This window comes from Podarcis muralis, chromosome 6 (genome assembly GCF_964188315.1).
Source record: "Podarcis muralis chromosome 6, rPodMur119.hap1.1, whole genome shotgun sequence".
Taxonomy (NCBI): domain Eukaryota; kingdom Metazoa; phylum Chordata; class Lepidosauria; order Squamata; family Lacertidae; genus Podarcis; species Podarcis muralis.
Window position 1 is genome coordinate 39,272,598 of NC_135660.1, and position 18,826 is coordinate 39,291,423.

Sequence of the window (18,826 nt, forward strand, 5' to 3'; positions counted from 1 at the left end):
ATGGACATGATTTTCAGCCCTCTGAATTGCAAAGGGAATGAAGCCTTTTTTCTGGGTTCAGGTACTCAGGCTTATGGGGCAAAGGTTGAATGTAATCTGTCACTAAGGGACCAATTTGTGCAAAACAGAGAATTGCATCAGCTGTGACACAAAGGAAAAAACTATGATGCATAGGTTATGCATCAGAGTTATGAAGATGCAGATTGGCCTTCTACTGCAGTCTTTCTTCTCCCTGTACTTATCTATCTTGTTAGGATTCTCAAAAATTGCCATCTCCCCCTGTCTAGAAGTCCTTGTACCCTTCTTGTTTTCAGTGCTACAACAAATATAAAGTGAATATATTTTAATATTTGCATTCAAATAATAATCCCACACAAAAATGTAAGATGATTCATTTGTTATGCTTCGCTTTCCCTACCTGGGATGATGCTAATCAATGGCCTCAGGTGCGTCTCTGCTTCTTAGCTTCCTCTGCCTAACAGAACTGTTGTAAAAAATACTGAGATAAGTGTTAAAAATTATGTTTAGGCTGCAATCCTATAGCCACTTTCCTTGCGATTAACTCACTTGGGCGAACATGTATAGAATTGTGCTGTTAAAAGTGTAGGGGAATAATTGGCTATAATACTGAATGTTGAACACTTAAGCAAAAAACCGGTCAGAATAAAAGTAAAGTCATGAATTTGTTTTTCAAGGCTGGAAGGAGTTTTAACTGAACAGTCCACTTATGGCATTTTGAGAGTCATTTGATCTTGTAAAGGCATCACCCTGCTTGCTCTGTGTTTATTTCTGCATTGATTTGCATGTTGTTCAGTTATTCCATGGCTTGCACTGCCTTTGCTTTTGATGGCTACACCTACCAACTTTATATCCCTAGGCAGTCTCCCTAGCAACTACCACTCTTTGCAGGAAGGCTTATCATTAATTTAGGATCCAAGATGAATAAAGACATCAGAAAATAGTAGTGTGGGGTTCATTCCCTCTGGACTACTGTACAAACAACATACTGTTATAGGTAGAGTTAATTTGCTAGCACCACTGCATGGGTGAGAAGACCACTTCCTGCAGGGCAGATGTGCAAAGAATTAAGTGACTCATTAGATTCAAGCATTTAAATATGGTGCACCTGGGAGCTTTTAGAAAATCTCATGCATTGTTCCTTCATAGGAAATACATGTTATCTTAACTGGCCCAGGTTTGTTTATTATTATTATTATTATTATTATTATTATTATTATTATTAAAAAAGCAATACACACAAGGTCAGTGTGTAAGCAAATACTGTAGCATACACCATGACTAAGGTTGCTGCTAGATACCCACCTTATTTACTTTGATTCTTGCTGCAACATTTCCTCTTGTCACAGTTCCATTGAATTCTCTACATCAAACACCGCATATCCTTGATACAGTCTTTTGTTCTCCCTATATATTTTGTGTGGCATATTTTATCACTGTGTGGTATGTACAGCAACATGTAATGCATCTCAGCACACAGTGGAGGAAAACAATGTTGCTGCAAACCACTAATGTATACACAATCCCAGTCTTTTCCATCTTTTGCTGTAATTTGTTGCCACCCTTCCATGCCTTCCTCTGCGTCACTTACTTTTTTTGATTCCCTTCTGCAATAAAAGAACCTCCTCTTGGCAGAGTTGAGCCTCTTTTCTTTGCATGGCGCATCAGCTGCCTGCTAATTCTTCACTTAGCACCATCTTCTTATTCTGAAAGGTCATTTGAATGACGCCTAAACTTATAGATTTGCTATTTTAAGGTTTGCCATTATTCTGTGTTTGTGCCTCTGTTTGCTGTCTCTTATTTTAAAATGCAATAAACAATTAAGGAACAGTGACAGAGCAAGCCAGTCTCAGTTCTTGGATTGCCATGGTAACATTCTCCACATCAGAGGAGAAGTGTGGTACAGAATTCAAAAGTATATGTTTGTTGCACTTGGATTTTGAAGTGAAGTGATTTTGAAGTGAAATCCTTGTTCTTTGGCTTGGTTAGAATCAAAAGTCTGGAAGGGTCATCAGAAGTATAGTCCAGTTGATCCAGACTCCTATAATGACATGGTTTCCTTGTACCAAACCCATTCCTATTTTGCTTTTCCAGTTCTGTTATTGAAGTCAGTTTTATTGGAGATTTCCCGTGGATTGAACATGGAACCATATGCTCTGCCACTATAAGCTATGATTGTTCCTGCAACCTAAGCACTTTGCTTGATGCTCTATTCATCAGCGGCAACAAAATAAAACAAAAAAGAGAGAGCTCTGTCTCTCTGGTGCCTGACAATGTACTGTAGAAGTGTGGCTATGGAAGCTACAATGCAGTCTATCTGGATTTAATATTTATGTCTTTTCCATACCACTTTACTAAATGGCTGTTCTGAACCAGTACTTGGGTGAAGCAAGAAACTGGATGAAGATGAATAAATTTATGTCAATCCAGACAAGATGGAGGTGCTTTTGGTTTATCAACCAAACATTGCTCAGTCTGTTCTAGATGTGGTTGGACTCTCCCTAAAGCATCAAGTATGCAGTCTGGAACTGCTTATTTATCCTGCACCATCATTAATTAAAGACTTAGGTAGCCTCTCTGTGACTTCAAGTGCCTTTTATCAGTTTTAACTTTTATGCCAGCTGTGACCTTACTTGAATTTAGATAGCTTGGCCACAATTACCCATGGTCTCAGGGGCAGCCCATCCCATTGCGCCACCTGAGGCAAAATGGGAATCACTGCCTCCTGGCTCCAACCACTGCACCTCACTTCTTCTGCTGCTCCCTGGCTCTCACCAAATAAGGTGGGCGTTGGGGCACTCTTCCAAGAGTTGCTGCTCTCTTGGCTGCTCCACCCAGGAGCAAGGAAGACAAATGGTAACACTGCATGCTGGAATGCAGCCTCCTTGGCAGCAGAAGCGGTGTCCTAAAAATTGAAAGTGTGGTCACTTCAAAATTGCCCGCAATGGACAGGATACCCCTTCTGGTTCATGGGACAGTTTGCAGGGTTAAAGCGTTATAATGATAATTTGGGATAAATTCTCAACCCATTCCATATTGAGTTTGGCACTGAGTGGTGAAACATTTGTATGACAGCTCTGCAACGTGGGAGGGTGAAAAGCAACTATCACTCTCTTTAGAAGTTTGTATCCTTTGCCGAAGTGGGACGTGGGTGGCGCTGTGGGTAAAAGCCTCAGCGCCTAGGGCTTGCCGATCGAAAGGTCGGCAGTTCGAATCCCCGTGGCGGGGTGCGCTCCCGTTGCTCGGTCCCAGCGCCTGCCAACCTAGCAGTTCGAAAGCACCCCCAGGTGCAAGTAGATAAGTAGGGACCGCTTACTAGCGGGAAGGTAAACAGCGTTTCCGTGTGCTGCACTGGCTCGCCAGATGCAGCTTTGTCACGCTGGCCACGTGACCCGGAAGTGTCTCCGGACAGCGCTGGCCCCTGGCCTCTTAAGTGAGATGGGCGCACAACCCCAGAGTCTGTCAAGACTGGCCCGTACGGGCAGGGGTACCTTTACCTTTACTTTTATCCTTTGCCGAAAGTCAATCTCAATAAGGTTTCTTTTTAAGCACTGCATTTAAAAGAAAGAGAGAGAAGAAGAACATGTTGTTTTTTTCTATTTATGTCTAAGAGTGCAGTATTATACTTACTGAACTATACGGGAAGCAGCAGCAGTTGGTGGGGCTGAGCAGGGTAGGGAGCCCTTGTTCACATGGCATCCCAATGCAGAGATCTGAGAAGGCGATGGGCAAGATGTCAAGGAAGCTGGCATGGTACGGGCGTAGGGGCAGGAACGTTGGATTGGCTCCACCACTGTGCCCGCACCAAACCGAACTCCCTTCCACCCAGAGGTGCCAACTTGAATAAAATGGAGGGGGGAGGTAGGCCGTGCCCTGCATAATCGATCACAATATGTGGCACATACACACCATTTGAATGGCAATGCCCAGCAACTTGGGAGGGGTGGCCCTCTCAAATATTTTATTGGCGGGGCCGAAGTGACCTTGGCTTCCAGGAGCTGGCTCCTCTGCGTCCACCTAATCCCTCTCCCTTCATGTTTACTAGCAGCAACCTCCATGTTGGCAAGCTGGGTGAGCAATGCCACCCCACCCCACCAACTGATGCCAAACCTATACTGAATTCTATTCCTAGCTGAATGTAAAAGCATTTTATGACACCCTGGTGAACTGAAAATGAACACAACCTATGAATGCTTACCCACTCCTTTCCTTTTCCATTCAGAGGTTATATTAGTTTTATTTTTGTTTCATTGATTAATAACAAAACTCAACTAAAAATTAGGGTTGTATCCAGCACTGTGCACAGTGGGACTTCCCTGTTGCTCTCCTCTCCCCAAGCCCGTGCCAAATCTAGTTTTGAGGGATCCCCAACCCTCTAGAGCAGATTCTGAGGATGCACAGTGAGCTGCAGGGCAGAGGAGAGAAGGGGGAAGTTGCATTGAGCAAGTGGAATGGCAGCATTGGATGCAACCCAATAATAATAATAACAACAACAACAACAACAACAACAACAACAACAACAACAACATAAATAAATAAATACATAGTGCAATCTTATGTGTTCCTGCTTAGAAGCTAGTCTCATTGAGTTCAATACACCCTAAAATGCAGACAGTTTTGGGAGAAAGTGGAATGAATTGTTGCTGGGGAGGGACAGACATCTCTCATGCCTTCTCTGACTCAAGGGCCATCCCTCTACAGTCTATAAGGAAATGTTAGATGGCTGGTTAGCTAGTTGCTGTACATATGAGTCATGATAGCTTTCTGGCTGAATAATAAGGGTGAGTGGCTCACATTAAGGACACTCTGCCACTTGCTGTTTCTGACGTGTGGGAGACTCGTCATAGCTGTGTCTGCAGCTAGCTCTAGTAATTGATGCACACAACCACTGACCTTCCCATGTTTGCTGTCAGCTATGCTTATCAATTACCTCTGAGTCTCTTACATCAAGACTCATGGTTAATGACCCTTCTGTGGTCTTAAGAGCACTGCTTGCTACAAAGGCAAAGCTCTGCTATACACTCATTCCATGTCTCTCTACTCAGGCCAGCACTGCATTGAATGTTTTAGGCCTATTTTGTTGCTGCATAGCATACCAGCAAAGAGAAGCACTTGGTTGCTGTAAATGGAGGTATACTGTTACCGCAGATGGATGTACAAACACTCCTTCCTATGTATGATAGGAAGCAGCACACTGAAACTGAAAATCTAATGCACATGCAACAACAACAACAACAACAACAACAACATGATGATGTAGTGCCTACACTGAGCAGCTGTAGAAAACGATATACAGAGTTCCTACCAAAGGCGCTGACTTGCCCCCCCCCACATTGCGGGGGCACATCACATGATGCGTCACGTTACACATCACATGATGCATCCCGCCTCCAGCTGGCATGCGGGTGCTTGTGTGCTGGGCTGGGACCTGCAATGTTCCTACCCACAGGCTTCTAATCAAAAAGATTATGCCTCAAGGTTGTGGAATAACCTTATTTATTTCCCTAGGCTTTTATGTGCATTCTAATGCATTAATGATTTTTAAAGTATGCTGTTCATGCTTTCTTTGTATTTTATCGTGCTTTTGTAAACTGCTCCTGAAACTTCTGCTGAAACCATTTAAATAAAAATAGCCCCCCTTGCAAGGTCAGGAGCTGCTTCCTTCCCTCTCTGCATTCCCCAAGGGACATGAAACCCAACTATGCTGAGTAGCATTTGGCTGCTGACTCATTTGTAGGCTGTTTATGATCATGTTCAGTGGATGAAATCACTGTCCCCACCCCCTCCAATTTGCATTGTTGTTTTAAGCAAGTTTTCTTGTATTTTTATGTAAGCTGTTTTATGCATTGGAAAAACACCACATTAAAAAAAAATCTAAATAAATACACTATATCGAGCTGTGGATATTATGCAGTGGGAGCTTATGCATGTGATCTGATCCCACATCAGGAGTGTGTGTGTGTGTATGTGTGTGTATGTGTGTGTGTGAGAGAGAGAGAATAAAAACGAAGGGCAAATGGATGGAACTGGTTCCATAGGTCTTTCCCATTGAATAGGCAGCCTAAAGACCCAGGAAGTCAGCCTTACTTCTGTAGTCATGTCATTCATGTGCGTGTCCCTGCAGTGTGGCATCACATCATGCTAACTCTCTTTGGATGTGAAGAGCCACCTGCATTGGCTGCGTCATGATTTACATTGCTAAGACCTTTTTGGAGAAACCAAACAGATAATTAGAAATCATCCAAGAACTCATAGCAGCTGTAGATGGCTTTAATGTCCCAGCAATCAACATATCTGCCTTCTCTGGGAGGATATCGCTGAATGGAAGAATTTAAGAACATAATAGTTGAATGTATGTCTCTGTGTTGTGGGACTATATGCTTCATCCCAGCTTCTGATTTGTTCCTGGAATGCCCATATTTTCCCTGCCATTGCTTCCCCCCTGAGCTCAGGGAGGAGTATGGCAGCAGCCATGAGAGAGCTTCCATGGCCTCTCCATGGCCTCTCCATGGCTGCTGCTGCTGCTGCCGGCCTCCTCTCTTGGGCAGCTCACAGTGGCTGCTGTGATCCTTTGCATGCAAAAGATGTGCTCTCCCACTGAGCTATGGTCCTTCCTCAAATACATTGGGTGTACAAGGATAGAAGAGACTCTAGTTTTATGCTTGAGTATTTCCCTAGCTAGCTGACTAGTTCACATGTTTCAAGAGGAGCAGGACTCTGTCTAATGTAGCCTGGCCTATTGGGGGATCCATCTGTGGGAACATGTGGAGCACGAGCTGCCTGATAGTGAGTGCTAGTGGAACGTGTGCTCCAAATCAGTGGATTGAATGGCTTTAGGGACCTGGATGCCCCAAAGCAACAATTCTTGTATTGAAACATAGAAATGCTGGTTGCTGAGGGTTCATATCATATCATGGTTTTCCCTTCTCTGTTTCTTCTTAGCTATTATTAACCCAAAGCAGCCCAAGGAGACACCAAAAAGTTTCAACTTTGACTATTCCTATTGGTCTCACACAACAGTAAGTAGATGCTAGACTACAGCTGTGGATGCATTTGCTTTTGCATACAGTTACAAATGCCTCAGGTTACAAACGCTTCAGGTTACAAACCTGGAAGAGTTACCTCGAGTTGAGAACTTTGCCCCAGGATGAGAACAGAAGTCGTGTGCTGGCGGCACAGCGGCAGCAAGAGGCCCCATTAGCGAAAGCACGCCTCTAGTTAAGAACAGTTTCAGGTTCAGAACGGACCTCTGGACCGAATTAAGTTCATAACTAGAGGTACCACCGTACTATTAAGTTGGCTTAGCATTGGGCTTGGATTTTGAAGTTACTGTATAGTGAGATGTTCCTGAATAAATATTTGTCTAAAAATAATTCAAGGCAATTATTCAGTAAGTGCTTTTGAACAAGAAATAATTTTGAGGAGTAATCACAAGCAATTCATGAACAAATAGTGGGGAAACTGTGACTCAGCTGCTCTCTGTATTTGCACAGCTGGGTTTATGGGCCTTTTTATTTTATCTGCCTAATATATGCTCCAAAAGACAGGGAAGTGTTGAGTGCGGCATTGGAGATATTCATCAGGATAGTGCTGTTCAACATTACGTAAGCTGGAATCAAATGCCTCAGTGATTACTTCAGTTACAATACTAATATAACATTAATAGAAATCTTTCTGAGGCCCACCATGTCATAACGGTGGGTCAACTAAATATAGATCAAATATAGGATGGTTATTATGCTGTACACTTTAGTGACATTCATGCCCAAGGCCCCTTTGCTGCGTAATTCTGCAGGGCAGTTTGAGTTGCCATTTTCCAAATGGCTACATAGCGCTATGCATTATGTCTTCTAAGCCTTGAAATAAATCATTTGAGAAGATCCTCCTCTGCTGGAAGGCTCCAAATACCATCCTGAGTTCTTATTTTTCCATAATTGCTCAGAAGTAATAGCACACACAAAAAATATTCTGATCAAACTGCTCCAATGTGAGGTTGTAGTAATTCTGACATGTTTTTAGAATAATTCTTGGTTAAAAAACAAACGAACAGCATGCCATGGAAAGGGGAGAAAAGTTCTTTTCTCTTTTGATGCTTTCTCAGTATCCCTCATCTTTTTCTTAATAGCCTGAAGACATCAACTATGCTTCTCAAAAGCAAGTGTACCGGGACATTGGAGAAGAGATGCTGCAGCATGCTTTTGAAGGTTATAATGTTTGCATATTTGCCTATGGCCAGACTGGGGCTGGCAAGTCCTACACTATGATGGGCAGACAGGAGAAGGACCAACAAGGCATAATCCCCCAGGTAACTATAACAACAAGAGAATGCAGCTAGAAACTAACAAGCAGGTCCAAGAAAGGGATGTTTGGGGTGGAATTTGGAAAGTGAATAACTATAAGAAAGGTAAGGAGTGTGTGGAACAGTTAAGTTGCTGAGCGGCAATAAAGAGAGTGTCGAAGTCCATGGGCTCTTTGAGAAAATGGAAAGACGTAGTACCACCTAGTGGTAGGTGAGTTAAAGGGGACACCAATAATATCTCTGGGAGGCCATAACTGAGCTGAAGGGCAGCGGCTACTGATTCAACCCATAAGAGAACCCAGGAAACCATGAGGGAAGACAGGGAAAGAGAGAGCATGGGCATTGGAGGGAGGATACATTTCATTATTTTGCAAAGCAGCACAAGGCTAAGGGCCCCTGTTGACACCTCTGTCCATCAGTTGGCTGAAGTAAACCATTGACTGGGGGCGGGGGAAGGAGAGCCTAGAAGGAAGGAGCAAATGAGAGAGCGCGCAGGTCTACTGGCTGCGGCCTGTACCTTTAAAAGAGATTTAGCTGAAAATTTACTCAAAGCTACCAGAATTGTCTTTGTTTCAGTGAAGGGATGAACTTATATGTGGAGCCACCCTAGCTATATTCCAGCTATCCCAGTGACGTAGATTTTCTTGTTCAACAAACATCTAGATAGAAATCTAGACAGCTGCCAGATTATTGATAGATTCTGAGTAAATGGTACTATTGTCATAGATAAATGCAGCTCTTTTTCTTTCCTTCTGATGTTATTCAGCTTTGTGAGGATCTTTTCTCTCGAATCAATGACACAACGAATGACAACATGTCATACTCAGTGGAGGTAAGAACTGATACTTGGTCATCGTCTATACTTCCTTTGGGGCAAGATGGAATATAGGATGGGTTCTCTGAGCATGAATGTAAGTCGTATTGGCGTGTGGAAACACAAAGTCATTGGATTATGAATTGACAACAACAAAAGTTACAGAGTAGTGTTCTACTAAATTCTTGGGTGACCAGATAAAAAAGAAGACAAGACTCCTGACCTTTAATAGTTGTTTAGAAGAAAGGATTTCAGCAGCTATGGCTTTTAAATGCAAAATTCCCTTTTCTACACAACTGTTAGGTAAAGCAGCCCTGTCTTCTTTTTATCTCTCCACCCTAGGGGTTCACCGTGTTTACTTTTAGGTACGAATTTAGTGGGCAGCAGTTGCCTTAGGGTTCACCCACACTTCCTTTCGCCCTGCTGCTTTTCCCCAGGAAAGCTCGTAGTTTAGCACTGAATTGGAACAAATGGCAGTGGCGTTTTCTGTGGATTGCCGTTTGTTCCGATTTAGTGCTAAGCAGCAGGTTTTCCAGGGGGAAATGGTGGGGCAAATGCAAAACTGCTTGGATAAGCAGCAGTGTGGACAAGCCTTTAGTCAGCTTTCAGTGTTAACCTGATGATCCTACACAGCCGTGCTCCCTCCTCCCCTTATCGGATGAATAATATGCAACTCTGCTCACAAAGCAGCTCCCTTTTGAAAATCTGCTTCCAGTGTTTCTGTTAGCACTATCTGCTGTGCATATTTCTTTTTACACATCTGTCTTCAGGGTTTGAAAAGCTTGTGAAGAGAGTACTGGGTAAAAAGTACAATCCAAAGAAAGTTTGTGGAACACAGGGCTATCAGGTGCTTAATTATTTGGAAGTATGTCCCATTATGTTCAATGGGCTTTACACTCAGATAAGTGTGCCCAGAATTCTGCTTAATTGTGTTCCTAAACCCCTTTGACCTGTTTGTAGATTTTCTTTGTGAGGTCTTCCCAAAGAACTTCTCCCCAACTCACTGTTTGGAAATAATATATTGTAGGCTGAGGTCAGAGGGGTTTTGTTTTATTGTGTTCCGAAGAGATAACTTGCACTATGTGTGTATCAGGTAGTGTCCACAAGATGTGCCCTCTCCTATGCAGCTGTGCTTATGTTCAAATAGATCCAATTTTTCAGTACATAATTATCATTGTCTGCACACTGTATCCCACAGGTAAGCTACATGGAAATATACTGTGAGCGTGTGCGTGACCTCCTGAACCCCAAGAACAAAGGAAACCTGAGGGTGAGAGAGCACCCACTCCTTGGACCATATGTCGAAGATCTCTCGAAACTAGCTGTCACGTCCTATAATGACATCCAGGATCTGATGGACTCTGGAAACAAAGCCAGGTAAAAAACAACAACTGCAGGAAGGCCTACCTCATTCTCCCGTGTGGTCATGAATATAATTGTTATTCAGAGCTCTTTCCACCAGAGGTCTTTGTGGTAAGGGGGGTTATTGGGGAGCTGAGGTTGCCTAAGGGGGCAGTTGATGGTACTGGGACACAAGGACCCCCTAGCAAACCCGTGGCCCTCCAGATGTCATTGGACTACAACTACTATAAATCTCTGACCATTGACAATGATGGCTGCAGCTGATGGGAGGTTCACAGGTTTCCCATCCCTGTTTTAAAGAATTGCTTAAGCACTTGAGCACTGTTTAGAATCTTAATTACCAGCCTGGATTCCTGCCTTGTCAGCCTTGCTTCCCAATTGAATGAGGCTTTTGAGACCTTGGAGAAAGACCTCCTTATAGCATTGGATCTTTGCAAGTAGAAAGTGAAACTTGGATTTCCAACTTAAGCAGAAATAGAAATTTAACACTTCACTATTGTTCTTGCTCAACAGGACGGTGGCTGCCACCAATATGAATGAAACCAGCAGCCGCTCACATGCCGTCTTCAACATTATCTTCACCCAGAAACGGCATGATGCAGAGACTGACATCACCACTGAGAAGGTGAGTGTAGGCAGACCAGTAAAAGTTGGTGTTCCTGCCAGCAGCACAAAAGGTTAGGGGTGGAATGGGTGCAGCCTCCTGCCACCATCCTTGTTATAACTACACGGCCATGACTCAGCCTCTGACCTCAGCTGGCTCTTTAGCTAAACAACATGACTCAATGGAATGGGGGCAAAGATTATCATTGTACAAAAAAATGAGGTGAGGATAGTTTGATGGGATTGCTTAGAAGACGAACCTGCTATTCTTTAATCATCCTTACATTTCCTTTGCAAAGCCCTCCACCCACCAATGAATTAGACTTGGGTCTGGGAATAAAAATAATAATCAAAAATGCTCCAGCTTTGTGTTGTCAGAACTTCCACCAAAATATATAGATACTAGGAATGTAAAAAGAGTGGGATCATAACAAAGGTCAATCTAACCCAGCAACCAGATGTTTCCAATAAGCCCACCAGCAGAGCTTAATGGCAGTAGTCCTCTGCTGCTGGCTCTGACTACGGTTATTAGCCTTAAGGCCTATGCACCTTTAATGGGTCTGGATGCTCTGGATACTGGATCCTCTGGTCTGGACTGCTGCCAGAGTTGGGACAAATGTGGCCATCATGGAGAGCCCAATTGGGCAAGCATCTTGTGTTGTTGTGATTTCTTGGTTGTTTTATTGTACATTGCCTTGAGTTTTGTTATTGACAGAAAGGAAATGAACAAGTTTTAATTTTAAAAAACATTGGAAAAAGCACAGAAACAGTTCTCAGTTTAGCCTGTCTAGTCAGCACTTGTGCGATGAGTGGAGTGAAGGATTTCCTTCCGAATGAGATTCTTAAAGCATCCAACATTTCGACTTCATGTGGCCCTTCTAGTGTCATGCCAAGCAAGAGCTGGGATGAGTCCAACACTTTCATTTGAACAAAGCATTTGCTGCTAAACTGTTGTGCCTTGTTATGAAACATCATCGTGGCCGTGCGTTCTATTTCTTTCATGCCTTTCTTGCATCAGACTCAAAAGTGGCATATGTCAGTACCTAGGTGGCGTCCTGTTCAGGTGGTAGATATCATAGGCAACAAGTTCCTCACCTGTTTTTCTGATTTCAGGTCAGCAAAATTAGCTTAGTGGATCTTGCAGGGAGTGAGCGAGCTGATTCCACAGGAGCAAAAGGCACCAGACTGAAGGTAAGAGAAGGGACCAAATTAAACTAGAAATGGATGTATGTGTCTTTATTGTATGTAGGATTGGGTACACCAAGCCCAGACACTATGGCATAAGGTTATCTCTTGGAAAATACCCAAATACTTCTGAAATGTATGAAAGTGCCCTGGTAATTATTACTATTCATGTACCAGTCCATTTCTGCAGTCCATACTTGCTCATATTCCATTCTTTTCCATTTCATTCATTTTACTGCTGGTTCGTTATTGCCTAAGTATTAATGCCACCCCATATTGCTGCCCTTCATTCATTCTGGTTGAGAAACAGGCAAAGCTGTCTGTCACTGCATGGGAGAGGAGTTTCACCAAATTATTATTATTGTTAACTGTTGTTGTTGTTGTTGAGGAGGTAACTTCTCAAGGGAGTAATTCTTAATCCTGATGGTTGTGTGAAGCAGAATGTCCTCAGCGGTTGAAATTTCTTTGTGAAAAGTTTGTGTTGGAATTAGTTGCTCCAAATAAGGATTGTCTTGTTCTTACAGGAAGGAGCAAACATCAATAAATCACTCACTACGCTGGGGAAGGTGATTTCTGCTCTGGCTGAGATGGTAAGGATTGATAGTTATGAGTCAATACGCACTCTGCAATGCTTCACTAGAATTGCTCAGCCGTTTGGTCCCTGGAGCAGCTATGAATCTTTATTATTATTATTATTATTTCTATACTGCCTAGCAGCTATGAATCTTTTATCATCATCATCATCATCTTCATCATTATTTCTATACTATCGTCTGAGGATCACAGGGCAGTTTATAGTATAAAAACACAAAAATGCATACCATAGTAACAAACAAAAGCAATATTCTCTCCTCTACAGTTTAAAAGGCCATAGCTTGTTTGATTAGCCAAAGGCCTGAGAGAAGAGGAATAAAGTTTGGGAGATGCCCTGTGTTTCAGTTTGTGGAAGATAAATATGCATGTGCAATTAGCCTCTTTTTTTTTTTTTAGCCCCTGTCTCCTTATGTGCTTTTTGGGTGGGTGGGGGGGAAGGGAATGTGATAATCAAAACAGGAAATTTCCAATACATTTAAGTTTCTAAAATTAAGTCTAATGTCAAAAAATGTTATGTGAAAAACAAAACAAAGACAGGACATTTTTGTTAATTGTTTGTTTAAAAATTAAAATGCCAGAGAACTATATCTGTAAAGAATAGTTATTTTTGTTTGAAAACATTCTGGCAGCTCTTAATCATACAAGATGTAGTTGACTTGAGCTGAAAGGTCTGAACACGTCAGGAATGGATCTTAGCGGGAGAAAACCTTTGTATGGCTGACATATGCTCCTTATTTTGTCAAGTCTAGCACCCTATCTTCCACACCACTATGAACCTTACCTCTGAAGTGTGATGGGCAGAGCAATCATAAGACTAGGTTGGGTAGTAGCAAGGTGGAGCAACCACTGCTTCCCAAACTCTGCTGCTTGTGCTGACTAGGTCAGAATATGTCTCTTGCTACACCAGCTTGATGCTGGCACAGCAGAGAGGCCTCAGGATTGGTTGGGATATCTTCAGGACTTTGGATCGCCCTGCCCCAAAATTTTCTGTCTCAGGGCTTTCCCACACTTTACTGATGGCCAGAGAGAACTGCTATTGGTAGTTTCTTCCACACTGAGTACAGAGCTCTCCTCACCAATGGAAGTTGTCAGAGGGTTCCCTGTACCTTATCCTGACCCCTTCCATTTGCACAGAACTAGGTTAGGATTGCGTTGCAAAGGCTCTCCATCTGGGCATGTGGGTGTTATATCTGGCTTGTGAGAAGTCAGGATGTTGGTCCCATTTTCTTATTTCAGATAGTCCCCAAATCCAATTGTTCTTTTATTTGACCCATTTTGGTAATACATGTTTATGCAACTCTAATCAGTATCTTTGTTTTTTCCCCAGGATTCAGGACCAAATAAGGTAAATAATACCTGTGCTTTGGAGGGGGTTATAGGAATGAGCTGATCTCCCTTGTTGTCTTCCATAACTAGCTTGGAGACATAGGTGCCACCTCATGCCAAAGGGCTTCAACTTTGCCCATGGTTTTGTGGAGGCCCACATCTTCCTATGGCTGCAGCTACAATCCTATACATCTTCCAGATGTACAGTCGTAACTCGGCTCCCAAATGCCTTGGAAGCCTTGGAAGTCGAATATTCCGGCTCCCAAACGGTCGAAAACTGGAAGTGAGTGTTCTGGTTTTCGAACGTTCTTTCAGAAGCCAAATGTCCGACGGAGCTTCCAATTGGCTGCAGGACCTTCCTGCAGCCAATCAAAAGCTGCGTTTTGGAAGTCGAACATTTTGGAAGTCGATCAGACTTCCGGAATGGATTGTGTTCGACTTCCGAGGTACGACTGTAATGGAATTTACTTCCAAGCAAGAGAGGAAAAGTCTATGTGAGCACATCACAGACTTGACATGCTAAGTCTTTGTTAGCATTTCTATCCCCTCCTTTGACTAACTGACACACACATACTTGTCTTCCTTCCATGCATGGGTGTATTCAAGGGAGGGGGGCAGTTGCCCCCCCAGTCAAGTAAAACAATAGAAATACTTAATTAACTGGCCAATCAGGTCAGTTCTGCCTCCTAACAAAAATCCTGGCTACTCCATGTAACCTTTTAAAAAGCCAACCATATATTTTTCTGGTGAGCTGCAGCTGGTGCAACTAATGGGCTCATGTACAGAGAGCAGGGGTGGTGTTAGCAAGAGAGGCACAGGTGTTTTCCCATGTGTTTCATGGTGCCTGCCTGAAGTTCTCAGCTTTGTTTCTCCTGGTAGTTGGAACCTTAAATAATCAAAATCATCGAGAAGAGACAGATCTAGCCCATTGTTGTCCCCCACCCCATAAAATGACCTAGATCCTAACACATTTGCCATGGATTCAGTGGGGCTTGCTTCTGTGCTGAGGATAGGCAGTGGGTAGGAAGTGGGGGGCTCCTTCATGATATATCACCCCCTATTATCAGTCATGTAGGACCACCCCCAGGAAACAATTCCATTGCATATGAGTGTGCCTGGGATTGACCACTCAGTGCTGAATTCAGAGTGAAACTGGCTTTGGGGAAACTGCAACGAAATGCAGAATTTCAGAAGAAACAAGTGAATTCTGGGTACTATGTACATGGATTCAAAGAACAGGGGTGCACATATGCTTAATGTTCTGTCTTCCTTGGATTGGCAAACACTTTCAGAATCAGAAGTGTATGTTTAATTGTTGTGTTCTGTCCTCCCTGTAGAATAAGAAGAAGAAAAAAACAGACTTTATTCCATACCGGGATTCTGTACTTACCTGGCTGCTCCGAGAAAATCTAGGTACTTTGTTCTCATGACTTATCTTAGATCTATTCTTAATCTCTGATTTCTTGACAGGGGCCCTGCAGGTTGTTTATTGTAAGACTCCTTCTATTGGAGGGGTGGGTAACACTCCAATAAGCAGCACCATTGCCAGAAATTTCATTGCATCAATATGGTCAAGCATGGATAGTGCATCGCTAGTACCCAATTTTTCTCCAACTCGCACAAAGTTTGGGTGACTGATGAGGCTATCATGGTGCTTGGGGCAGTATTACTGTTTGCTCATACCTTGGAGGCAAAATGATATGGTGAACATGAGAGGGAAATAATAGATATACAGGAAGAGTGTTAGAAAGGAAAGGAAGGGAGCCAAAGGAGAGATGTGGTATATAACTTTATATTTGTACCAGACACTGTTTTTCTGTGTTAATTTCCTGGGCAGGTGGTAACTCTCGGACTGCTATGGTTGCTGCTCTCAGTCCAGCTGACATCAACTATGATGAGACTCTCAGCACCTTAAGGTAGGTCCCATGCAAGTTTTCTCACACTCTGAATGGGGCCAAGGGGTAAAAGATCCCCCTTTTGAAATTAGACTATGTTGCTTGTATGAGACTACTCTCAAGATGTTCCAGGAGGAAAACATGTTTGGATACTGAGTAAACAAGAACTCTTTTTTCCAGTGGATTATTTTGGGAATATGAAGTAAAAAAAAATTTTTTTTAATGGAAAATCTGGATCATTCAAGTCTGGAAATGCAGGTTTGCATATAATGTTCATATCACAACAATTTCAAGTTGTTTCCACAGAAAAGCACTGAGCGTATATTAACTTACTGCCACTTTGGTCACTTGATTAACCCACAGTAGTTTCACAATAACAGCAGTGGTGAATATGTGCTTTTGGAGCCTGGAAAAGCATGCTGATACACCCTGATCAGATACATCAAGCAGGAAGAAAATTCACATGGTGAAAAAACAGCCTGATTTTATTGTAGGAGCTATGCAAATAAAGTTGAATGAAGGTATCCATGTATGTTCTCCTCCTAACAACCTATCTATTTCCACCATTAATAACATCACCACAGTTCTTTACTAATAGTGTAGCAGAGCTCCTTCCTATGGAAGGCCCTGAATATGCTTTGCTGTTAACTAATGTTGTTGCCACAGGAACAGTCTGAGGTTCCACCACTTCTTCGTCCGTATTTCACTGTGCTATTATTATCAGCTTGACTCTGCATAAGAGGGATGAAACATCCCTGTTCACTTGTGAGCAACCCATCTCAATTCAGACTGCCAGACTAAGATGCTTTATTGATGTGTCTGAGGAGGCCAGATCCTCAGGCTGCAGCAACTGAAACCAATCCCACAAGTTGTCATTCAATGGTGCTCCAGGGACCTCCAATGGAGCCAGACCAATTGTGGCATCAAGCTTAGCATGGATTTGAGTGATTCTGCCCTCAAAAGTAGTTCACAAATCTCTCACAGCAGACTAGTGACTGGTCTGTTTTCAGTGATACAACCCAGGTCTGGGCCAGCTGGTTCACCACTCTAAAGAGCTCTGCTGGCGATTCTCTTCGAGTGCAGTAGAGGCCAGGAAAGTCCCAGTATGCTCCCCTATCCAGGGCCCTACAGAATCTCTCTACTATACTAGCGGTGTAATCATATTTTGTATTTCCTGGTAGAAGTAGTAGTATTGGCAGTTTTCAGTTCTTACCTCAAATATTTCATTTGTATGGTATTTTATCTTATTTTATTATACACCATTTTTGTAACTTTGGGTTATGAAGCAATTTACAAATCTGCAAATAAAAAAAAAGTGTCATGGCCCTGAATGTTTTTCTCCAGCTTGGGGGCGTGTGTGTGTGTAGTGATGGAGGCAGGTGGGCAGGTAGGTCAATGGAAGGGGTGTGGGGTTGGAGGCTCACCAGGGTGATGTGCGAAAGAATTGATCTCTCTGTGTCCTTGGTTACCAAAACTGAGTGTGGAACGAGGTCTTGTATAACTCAGAATTGGACTGGAATTAACTGAGCTATTTTCTGAGTTTGGGAGGGAAAATAGCTGGGTTTTCTGAGGCTGAATGAGGAAGCTCACCTCAGTGTTCTTCCGTAGAAGCCACACAGTATGGCACTGTCAGCAGCCCTTCCTAGTTTACCCAGAATGAATCTTACTCCTACAGGTATGCTGACCGAGCTAAGCAGATCAGATGCAATGCCGTCATTAATGAGGATCCTAACAACAAACTGATCAGAGAACTGAAGGATGAAGTGGCTCGCCTGAGAGACCTGCTGTACGCCCAGGGCCTGGGAGACATCATTGACAGTATGTTACATTTCTACGCATTGGACTGGGACTGGCATTTATCCCCACGTTGAATAGAACAAGATCCACCCTCTGTGTGGTTTCCCTTTTTGCTTGATAGCCCTCCTCTCCTGCCCTACTGCGAAGTGACAATAAGAAGGTATAAGGGTCAGGTCACATGTTATAGCCACCATGTGGAAGCTAAGTCTTTGCATACAATGGCTGTGTCAGGTGTGCTCACCACTACAGGTTATTTTTATCACATCACTACAAACTGTTGAACAAAAGATGTGCTCTCACATGGTGACAATTGCTCAATCTGAGTATGAAGCTACTGCAAATGAATAGCTCACTGTGTTGTCGCACCTGCCAGATGGAAGTAATATGGAAAAAGACCCCAAGGCAGCTCTGTTCCTGGGACTTTGCTCATCTTTTCCTTCCCCATTGTTTCCTCCTGATTCCCTAAAAGTATTATCCATCTTTGCACACCTGGTTTCAGGCACATCCCTCTACATGACCCATAGCATTTTACAGGCCCAGTCATAGAATCAGTGCTTACTTTCTGGGGGTCGCAGGGGTACGCATACCCCTAAACATTTTGTGAATCTAAGTTTGGCCTCATTGAGGGGCAGTATTTCAATATGAGTAGGAAAATGAGAGTACCCCTAAACATTTTTTTTTTTAAGGGTGGGGGGAAACACCACTGCACAGGATCATAGCAGTATTTCAGTTCTCCTGCTGTCTGACTTGGGAGAATTGTGTCTCCACATTATATTGCTGTGGGAGCTTCCTACGCTGTGAATGAGGGAGAAATTGTTTGACATGAAGGATATGCATCTCAGGGCCTTTCCTGCCAATAATATAAATTGAGCAATAAAAAAGTTCAGTTGATGCAGGGGATCCAAATGTCTTTCTCCCAGATAGCACATTTGT

At 43.0% G+C, this 18,826-nt stretch overlaps 1 protein-coding gene across 31 annotated transcripts in view; it reads left to right on the plus strand.

Moving 5' to 3' along the window:
• Positions 1 to 18,826, plus strand: part of KIF1A (kinesin family member 1A) — a 120,868-nt gene that overhangs the window by 34,064 nt on the left and 67,978 nt on the right. For all 31 annotated transcript variants that reach the window (XM_028730765.2, XM_028730769.2, XM_028730768.2 and 28 more), the window contains exons 3-13: positions 6,961 to 7,037; positions 8,144 to 8,323; positions 9,084 to 9,149; positions 10,330 to 10,508; positions 11,007 to 11,118; positions 12,210 to 12,287; positions 12,806 to 12,871; positions 14,203 to 14,220; positions 15,539 to 15,614; positions 16,039 to 16,117; positions 17,772 to 17,914. In XM_028730765.2, coding sequence (XP_028586598.2) covers positions 6,961 to 7,037; positions 8,144 to 8,323; positions 9,084 to 9,149; positions 10,330 to 10,508; positions 11,007 to 11,118; positions 12,210 to 12,287; positions 12,806 to 12,871; positions 14,203 to 14,220; positions 15,539 to 15,614; positions 16,039 to 16,117; positions 17,772 to 17,914 — 1,074 coding nt within the window. The remainder of the gene's footprint in view (positions 1 to 6,960; positions 7,038 to 8,143; positions 8,324 to 9,083; positions 9,150 to 10,329; positions 10,509 to 11,006; positions 11,119 to 12,209; positions 12,288 to 12,805; positions 12,872 to 14,202; positions 14,221 to 15,538; positions 15,615 to 16,038; positions 16,118 to 17,771; positions 17,915 to 18,826) is intronic.